At 43.7% G+C, this 10,198-nt stretch overlaps 1 protein-coding gene across 1 annotated transcript; it reads left to right on the top strand.

Moving 5' to 3' along the window:
* Positions 1-589: 589 nt before the first annotated feature.
* On the top strand, positions 590-10,198 carry LOC138946299 (uncharacterized). The gene is made up of 4 exons (XM_070317837.1): positions 590-1,284; positions 3,784-3,967; positions 6,576-6,617; positions 7,329-10,198. Exons 2-4 carry the CDS (start codon positions 3,823-3,825, stop codon positions 9,764-9,766), a joined length of 2,625 nt encoding a protein of 874 aa, XP_070173938.1. The 5' UTR covers positions 590-1,284; positions 3,784-3,822; the 3' UTR covers positions 9,767-10,198.

Genomic DNA, 10,198 nt, shown 5'->3' with positions numbered 1-10,198 from the left:
TATAGGTCTTAACAGTGGTCTTCCACTATACACTCTTTACGGAGCTAGTGTGCCGCTATCAGCTGTCAACAGGATGATAATATTGGTCTTAACAGTGGGGCCCCACTATACACTCTTTACGGAGCTAGTGTGCCGCTATCAGCTGTCAACAGGATGATAATATTGGTCTTAACAGTGGGGCCCCACTATACACTCTTTACGGAGCTAGTGTGCCGCTATCAGCTGTCAACAGGATGATAATATTGGTCTTAACAGTGGGGCCCCACTATACACTCTTTACGGAGCTAGTGTGCCGCTATCAGCTGTCAACAGGATGATAATATTGGTCTTAACAGTGGGGCCCCACTATACACTCTTTACGGAGCTAGTGTGCCGCTATCAGCTGTCAACAGGAAGATAATATTGGTCTTAACAGTGGGGCCCCACTATATACTCTTCACGGAGCTAGTGTGCCGCTATCAGCTGTCAACAGGATGATAATATAGGTCTTAACTGTGGTGTCCCATTGTATACTCTTTACGGAGCTAGTGTGCCGCTATCAGCTGTCAACAGGAAGAGAGTATAGGTCTTAACAGTGGGGCCCCGCTGTGACACTCTTCACGGAGCTAGTGTGCCGCTATCAGCTGTCAACAGGAAGAGAGTCAACCTGCGCAACACAATGACGATAGCACCTGCAGTGGCAATTGGTTTTGTTCCGGGAAACCCGGAATACTAATTTTTAATATTCCACTGCGAAGGTGTAACTATACTTGAGGATACAGTTTGCTGTGATGAGACTATGCGCTTGTTGACTTGGGACACACAACCTGAAGACAGATCAGTGACCTGTGATGACAGTTATGACTGTTCTACCGTGAAGTGTCAGTTCTATGTACTACCTTTTACTTTGTGATTTGAAGATGTAACCTAAGTATACACTGTTATTACGAAATGACAGTTACACAGTGTCAGTAAGTGTCCGTGTAAAAAGAAAAACACACACAAACAACACATAAGTTTTGTGCCATGAAGATATAAGCCGTGAGGACACCGTTGTGCTGTGACAATATCAGTGTGTATCAACCATGCACCTCTCGACTTGAAGAAACAACGTGTCGTGGTGCGACTGACACGTACACAGTGCAGTCACATCTTCCAACATAAAGCGAACGGGGAAAGGAACATACCATAAAGACATCTATATAACAACTGACACATTCAGCAGGTGATCTCGGCTCAGCGAAAACGACAATTAACAGATTCGACATAGAAGTGTAAATCCTGCAACTGACAGAGCAAATAAAGGTATGTGATTTGCTTGCATTTCGACGTGGACTAATAATTAATTGACATAGCTAATTAAAGGTATGGGATTTGCTTGCATTTCGACTTGGACTGATAATTAATTGACATAGCTAATTAAAGGTATGTGGTTTGCTTGATTTCTGTTTACACTACTATGTGTCTGAGAAAATAGAACAAAAATCCCACTGAGAGGAGGTTGTTTACATGGGGACACATTTCTGCGTGACATCTGTCACTGTCACAGCAGCGAGCGGTTTACTGCTTGAAACTGGGTCAGCGGAAAGAAACGAAAAGGCATTTCTCAGCTACGCTACTGCGTTTGCGAGATACTCGATACGCTATGTATACATCTATATAATCAATCATCCATATATCAATATATCTATCTATATTGCTATCTTAATACCGATCTATTTGACTCTGCCTTTGAATTTCTCAATAAGCCGACATAACAAGTGAGAGAGAGAGAGAGAGAGAGAGAGAGAGAGAGAGAGAGAGAGAGAGAGAGAGAGAGAGAATGTGTGTGTGTTCCTTTACAAGTAAACAAACTCGAGCGTATAATTGCTTAAAGGCACAGTAAGCCTCCCGTAAACCATCACAGAGCTCCCCGAGCGTCTACATATAGTACAAGCATACTTCCATTTGAACGCTCACCGAACGGGAACATCCTGGCTGCTTTCTGTCGAGCGTGAGAAATTTTCAAAGAATTTATTTTCGTGGACTTGGCCTCAACAGCAATGGCGCCTCGTTTTGGTGCTGGACGGCTGTTATGAATACCGGAATTCACGCCCGGACAGTAAGCCTCCCGTAAACCATCACAGATACTGTCAGGCTTTTACACACAGTACAAACACCCTTCCATTTGAACGCTCACCAAACGGGAACATCCTAGGTGCCCTACGTAAAGAGCGAGCAATTTTTAAAGAATTAATTTTGCAGATTGTCTCGAACACTTTTTGGACCCATCCTGAACTCAGGTCAAACATGAGTTACTTCCCTTCGGGTCTCATTCTATCGATGTAAACTGGCGATAGCCGTGAATCGATGATTATCAAAATGTTTTTGGACCGTGGTGCGTTTTTGCGCTAGACCTAACTTTTAAAATCTAAATAATAAATTGACAGCTTGTTACACAAACATTCTTTAATCATAAAAGAATTCTTTTTTCATCAAGACAAGATCAGTACTATTCGAAGTTGTGAAAGTTTGAAAAAAGAAAAGCCCGGAAGCAGGGTCACGCAAGGGTGACTTTAGCGATAGCGATGGCTTTTGACTGTTGAGAGGAACGGCGATATATTATATCGCCGTTCCTCTCAACAGTCAAAAGCCATCGCTAGAGTTCTTGTGAACCACAGCCGTTTGTTTCGTGCATAAAAACGTGCTATTGTAAATAAGCTCACATCGAGTCGCATTCAAATGACTAACTGACGACTACATTGTGAAAAAGGGAAACTGGATCACACGGGTTCACGATGGCTCAGGGGTAAGATAAACCACGCAAAAATAAATTCTTTGAAAATTGTTCGCTCTTTACGGAGGGCACCTAGGATGTTCTCAATCGGTGAGTGTTTAAATGAAAGGGTGTTTGTACTGTGTGTAAAAGCCTGACCGTATCTGTGATGGTTTACTGGAGGCTTACTGTGCCTTTAACAATCAGCCTAAGCGATATACAGGCGCATGGTGAGTACACAGCTCTAATACTGATGTACACGTATTATTATGCCTTGAACTCTACACACAGCATACCCCATGACATGACCTGTAATAATCACTTTATTATAATCTAATGAACCCAATCTATCATATTATCTATAATTTATAATCTATTACATGGTTCATCTCTCACCGTCTCCAGCGGAGATTTAGAAGAAATTATTTAAGCGTCTGTTTTGATCTGTGCTTTCCAATTGGTGCAATTCTTTCTGCGCTTTAGGTTTCTTGGTCGGCAACGGACAAGGTCAAGTAGAGGTGATAAAGAGTGCCATTAATAGTGGTATATATACATCAGCTTACAATACACAATGATTTGTAGGTTTGATTGTTTGGTTGTTTTTTTTTTGTTGTTGTTTTTTTTGGTATACTTGTTGTTGCTGCTAATCTGCTGCTGCTGCTGCTGTTGTTGTTGTTTTGTGTATCTTTTATTTTTACTTTCCCTCGTCTCTATGAATAGTTCTGAATTCCACGTTGTTTATTTACCTTTCACAAGTGTATGTGTGTTTGTGTGTGTGTTTGTGTGTGTGTGTGTGTGTGTGTGTGTGTGTGTGTGTGTCTGTCTGTATGTATGTACGTGTGTGTGTGTGTGTGTATGTATGTACGTGTGTGTGTGTGTGTGTGTGTGTGAGTGTTTGTGTGTGTGTGCGTGTGTGTGTGTGTGTATGTGTGTGTGTGTGTGTGTGTGTGTGTGTGTGTGTGTGTGTGTGTGAGTATGTGTGTGTGACAGAGCGTCCTTGAGTGTCTAACTCTATCAAATTTCAATAAAGATAAATAATTTGATTTCAGATATGACACAGCTCAAATAATTTCTGAAGCTGACGAAACATGGCGCTGATCAAAATTGGAAGTGAGGATGTCGATGGCGCAAATCTTGTCAATGACGTCATCACGAGAGAGTCCTCGTCTGGTGTCGTCGACGATACCAACCATTCTGTTTCAGGCAACGTCTCAAATTCACTCCAACTCCCAGGTATGCGCGACTTTGTGAGGCCTTGTAAAACAGATAAATAGTTATTGTAAATACAATTCAGAGTAATGCAGAAGATGTCCACAGCTTTTTTGTACTTCTTTCTTTCTTTCTGTGACAGGGGAGGCTACCGCTCCTTTCACAGCAGACTCTGCACCCGAGTTGTTGGCCTTTAAACGTCAACACCAGTGGATTGTAGAGTTCTGTTTGTGATGGGGTCTGGTGGTTTCTGATTGTCTGTATGTTCATGGAAACCTTCGGGTTTGAATAACAGTTTTTATAGGGTTAAGAAATTAGCCCTAACATTTTCAATCCTGTTTGATTGGACTTCGCTTCCCGAGGTGATCGTAGTGTTTCGGCACACGGTTACATTTCTTTATTGTCTTCTTCTTTTCTGTCTTCTGTCTGTCTTTCGTTCTTTCTTTCTTCATTTAATGTCTTCATCATCTGTTTCTGTTTTTTCTTTCTCCTTTGTATAATTTGAAAGAGCCTTCAAATTCGTGCGTAAAATAGCTTATTATTGGAAGAGGAGTCGTTGTGTGTCAAATACACTTAAGGATTCATATTAATCAAAACAAATACACAAACTGATATTGAAGTAAGCTTTGCCCGTAGAATGGGATCATACAATTTTAAAACGACAAACCACACGTGCTTATTTGAATTAATTGATTCCTCTTGGTTTTTACATTTAGTCAAGTTATGACTAAATGTTTTAACATCGAGGGGGGAATCGAGACGAGGGTCGGGGTGTATGTGTGTGTGTGTGTGTGTGTGTGTGTGTGTGTGCGTGCGTGTAGAGCGATTCAGACTAAACTACTGGACTCATCTTTATGAAATTTGACATGAGAGTTCGTGGGAATGATATCCTCAGACGTTTTTTTCATTTTTTTGATAAATGTCTTCGATGACGTCATATCCGGCTTTTCGTGAAAGTTGAGGCGGCACTGTCACGCCCTCATTTTTCAACCAAATTGGTTGAAATTTTGGTCAAGTAATGTTCGACGAAGCCCGGACTTCGGTATTGCATTTCATCTTGGTGGCTTAAAAATTAATTAATGACTTTGGTCATTAAAAATCTGAAAATTGTAAAAAAAAAAAATTTTTATAAAACGATCCAAATTTACGTTCATCTTATTCTCCATCATTTGCTGATTCCAAAAACATATAAATATGTTATATTTGGATTAACAACAAGCTCTGAAAATTAAATATATAAAAATTATTATCAAATTTTATTTTTCGAAATCAATTTAAAAACACTTTCATCTTATTCCTTGTCGGTTCCTCATTTCCAAAAACATATAGATATGATATGTTTGGATTAAAAACACGCTCAGAAAGTTAAAACGAAGAGAGGTACAGAAAAGCGTGCTATCCTTCTCAGCGCAACGAATACCCCGCTCTTCTTGTCAATTCCACTGGCACTGCCTTTGCCACGGGCGGTGGAGTGACGATGCTACGAGTATACGGTCTTGCTGCGTTGCGTTGCGTTCAGTTTCATTCTGTGAGTTCGACAGCTACTTGACTAAATGTTGTATTTTCGCCTTACGCGACTTGTTTTCAGTCTCTGTACAAAAAAGTTTTGTCTTTGAACGTTTAAAACAACAGGACGTAAGAGTCCTGACCTGACTGTAACACTTCTACGAATGCATTAGGTCGATATCAAACAGGTTTTAAACGATCTCTTTTGGGGCTTACCTGCCGATTGTTCTTTTTACATTTAGTCAAGTTTTGACTAAATGTTTGAACGTAGAGGGGGAATCGAGACGAGGGTCGTGGTGTATGTGCGTGCGTGCGTGTGTGTGTGTGTGTGTGTGTCTGTCTGTGTGTGTGTGTAGAGCGATTCAGACTAAACTACTGGACCGATCTTTATGAAATTTGACATGAGAGTTCCTGGGTATGAAATCCCCATACGTTTTTTTCATTTTTTTGATAAATGTCTTTTATGACGTCATATCCGGCTTTTCGTGAAAGTTGAGGCGGCACTGTCACGCTCTCATTTTTCAACCAAATTGGTTGACATTTTGGTCAAGTAATGTTCGACGAAGCCCGGACTTCGGTATTGCATTTCAGCTTGGTGGCTTAAAAATTAATTAATGACTTTGGTCATTAAACATCTGAAAATTGTAAAAAAAAATAAAAATTTATAAAACGATCCAAATTTACGTTCATCTTATTCTCCATCATTTTCTGATTCCAAAAACATATAAATATGTTATATTTGGATTAAAAACAAGCTCTGAAAATTAAATATATAAAAATTATTATCAAAATTAAATTGTCGAAATCAATTTAAAAACACTTTCATCTTATTCCTTGTCGGTTCCTGATTCCAAAAACATATACATATGATATGTTTGGATTAAAAACACGCTCAGAAAGTTAAAACAAAGAGAGGTACAGAAAAGCGTGCTATCCTTCTTAGCGCAACTACTACCCCGCTCTTCTTGTCAATTTCACTGCCTTTGCCATGAGCGGTGGACTGACGATGCTACGAGTATACGGTCTTGCTGAAAAATGGCATTGCGTTCAGTTTCATTCTGTGAGTTCGACAGCTACTTGACTAAATGTTGTATTTTCGCCTTACGCGACTTGTTTGTTTGTGCAGAGATCGTGGACAGTGTTGCTGAACTGGTGACCAATCTGGAAGGTAAGTTGTGTTACGGATTTGTTGTTGTTGTTGACGTTTTTGCTGTGTCGATTGTTGTTGTTGTTGTTGTTGTTGTTGTTGTTGTTGTTGTTGTTGTTGTTGTTGTTGTTGTTGTTGTTGTGTCGATTATTGTTGTTTTTAGATTATGATATAATATGATATGATATGATATGATATGATATGAATGATATGTGACCCTCCACCACGGGATGAGTCGCATGTCATCTTTGCATGATTTTAATATTTTTACATTTTCCTAAAGAGTGTTTTATGCTCTATCCAGTGGTAAAAACCGTTTTAGAAAAGAGCGAAAACTTTTCGAGTTATAAGCCTGTGACTAAGGTGACCCTCACACTTTTACCACAGTCCCCCCGGACCTATATTAAGCCTAGCGCAGAACCGCGCGAGGTGACATGCGACTCATTTCGTGGTAGAGGGTCACATATGATATGATATGACATGATACAAATCTGCCAGATAAAAAAAAAAATCAACCAGTATGTATATGCGTGGTTGGCGATTTAAGTTCCGGCATTTTAAAATATCGTCTGGTCTGTTTTTCGCCCTGTCTGGTTTTTGTACTGCTTGCCAATCTGAGTCAGTGTATGTAATATCCAGAGTGCGCGCATACTCAAGCTAGTTTCACTACACTATGAAGTACGCTGTGTGTGTCTTAAACACTAATTTCTCACTATCTATGTCGGTTTTCAGAACACAGCCTGGTAGCCATAGAAAGCGACGCCTCATACTTCGTCCGTACAGATGACCTAGACGATGCCACAGACATCCTGGAAGAGAAAGGCCTTGTTGTTCTGTGCGGTCCACCAGGGTCAGGCAAAACCTTCCTCGCCCAGGCTCTTCTCAGACGCTGCCAAGACGCCGGCTTCAAACCTTTCGTCATCTCTGACGTCAAGGACTGGCAGACCCACGTGACTGCAAGGGGGCGGAGCGTGGTGTTGATGGACGGGACGCTGGGCAGGGTCCGCGTTGACAAGCAGCAGTACACCCAGTGGAGCTCCGCCCTCCCCAACCTTCTCAAGTTGACGGGTCAAGGTCAGTGTCGGCTCGTGCTCACGCTCTACCCGCACGTGCTGCGTGAACTGAGGGAGCTGGAAGGCGAGACAAAGAGTCCTTTGCTAGACGACCTTGCTGTGACCCATCTCATGAAGAACCCGCTTTCCTGCGACGTCAAAGAACAGCTGCTGCACAGCCACTTGCAAGAACTCCGCTTAGAACCTTCCGATGAGGCATCTTTGGTGCAAGAGATCCTCTCAAGAGACGTGAGCGGGCCGGTGTTTCACTGGTGCTGCCGCTATCTTGTCGACAACTGGCTGCTGCTCAAAGACGAAGATCCGGCCAGAGCGTTCACCGTTCCAGCTGAGGCGTACGTGCCCCTGTTGAAGGGCATGCTGCGGGACAGTCAGCACGGCGACACCTTCGCTGCGGTGCTGGCCCTGACCATGAAAGGTCTCGGAGGCTTTCTGCACGACCCGTGTCGTGTTGAAGACCATCTAAAAGAACTCCGACTGAAAGAATACTCGGAGTACCAGCTGACCGAGTACGCTGACGCGCTGAAGGGTTCCATCCTCGGCCCTGCTGACTACGGGTTTGCCTCTAGGGTCCTGTACGACGCTACCGGCCTGGCCTTGGGTCGAGCTTTCCCTTTGCCTATTCTGCTCAAAGTGTGCGACGTTCAGTTCCTTGTCACATACCTGCGGACTCACGCCAAGGAGAGTTTCTCCGTCCAGATTGGCGCTGTGGTGAACGTCCGTGAGCTGTTCATGCAGAAGGTGTACGACTGTGTTGTGAACGGGTTCACCGATAAGCTCTGTCAGCATCCTTGTCTCAGCGATCCTGCCTTCCTAGAGGAGTTTGAAGCGTTCTGCCTCAAGAAGAAAAACAGTCTGGATCGCTTTATCACTGCTGTGGATTCCATTCACGGAGTTCCTCTACTGTACTGGTCTGTGTGGAGTCCTACCCCCCACCTCACGGAGTGGTGTATTCAAATTATTAACAGGCCATATTTCTTCAGAAAAATCCCTTCGGAGGGTGTTCTCTCCTCGGCGTTGATGTGTACCATCTTCACAGATTCTCAAGAGGAACCCATGAAACAGAAGACAAAGATATTTGCCGAAGAGCTCCTCAGAATGACGAAAGTCGATTTGCTGATAACTGATCCCACGTTACTGACTGTAGACTTTCCATGTCCTCGGCAGAATTTGACGAAAGACTGCCGAAGCAAGTACAGCTATCTCCAACAGCGAATCGAGTCTCGTGTCGTGCCTGCGTCGGAGCTGACCGTGCACTCGGCAGAACTGACCGACGACAAAGTGACGGTGGATGTCACCAAGAAGGACTGGTGGCTGATGATCATGCTTGCCGCCAGGGGAGTGGAGGACGCTGACGATCGCGGGGACACTAACCTGCACACGGCCGTTGCCCTGGGCAACAAGGAAGCCATCAGGACCCTCATCAGGAGAGGAGCCTCCCTGAAGAAGAAGAACAAGTGGGGTCTGACACCGCCCAAGGTGGCCGAGAGACGCTGGAAGTCCAGCCAGGAGAACTCAGAATACAAACGGCTGGATCTTCACGCGGCCATTAAAGCAGGTGACATTGAGAGTGTGAAAGTGTTACTGTGTGGCGGTGGCACGGTCCATGACCGACAGGCTAACAGCACCACCCCCCTTCACTCAGCCGCTCAGGCCGGACAACTGGACATCGCTACTCTCCTCCTCGAGCTCGGGGCTGACGTCAACGCCAGGCTGTTCTTCACCAGCGACACGCCCCTGCACGACCCCTGCACGCGCGGAAACCTGGATATGGTTCTACTGCTCGTGCAGCACGGAGCTGATGTCAATGTCGCGGGTTTTGGAGGTTACACTCCACTTCACTTGGCATGCATGAGTGGCAACGTTGAGCTGGTTGAGCTGCTTATTGGTAAAAAAGCTGACGTCAATTTGAGGACCAGGGATGATGACAGAACGCCGCTCCACGAGGCGTGCGCACACGGACACACTGACGTCATCAGACTGCTGTTATGTCACGGCGCTGACGTCCGAACGAAAAACAAAGAGGGCCTGACTCCTTTGAAGGTTGCACGGAGAAAAGGCCTCCATGAAGTGGTGGAGCTCATGAATGAGAGTAGCTGAGAGTGAGACGGGTTCAGATTCCTGAGAATACTTTACTGAGAGAATAGTTTGAGAATTGGTATATACTGTAAAGTCATACATACTAACGGACAGGTCCGGCAGTATATTTGGTAGTAATGCTGACAATATTGCGGAAACCCCATCAGGACCTTTCTTTTAAAACCATATTTGTGCACAAATCCCGATTCTGCAGATTACAGTGGATGAGCAAAAGTATTCTGGATGTAATCGCACTCAGTGAATTTGACAAAATAGTGGAATTTTCTTCCGCTTTGACCGGTATATTTCAGTTGAAAATATTATGTTGCATACTGCTGTTCTTGCTGAACATACTCAATCCATTGACAATCGACTCAAGTTCCTGGTTTTGTCAGGGCGCAACAGACAGTACGACTACCCGAGGTCATTTTTGGGCAATAAATCTGGACCATC

This window comes from Littorina saxatilis, linkage group LG13 (genome assembly GCF_037325665.1).
Source record: "Littorina saxatilis isolate snail1 linkage group LG13, US_GU_Lsax_2.0, whole genome shotgun sequence".
In the NCBI taxonomy this organism is placed as follows: domain Eukaryota; kingdom Metazoa; phylum Mollusca; class Gastropoda; order Littorinimorpha; family Littorinidae; genus Littorina; species Littorina saxatilis.
Note: the sequence above shows the minus strand (reverse complement) of the source record. Positions and strands in the feature narration are given on the sequence as shown.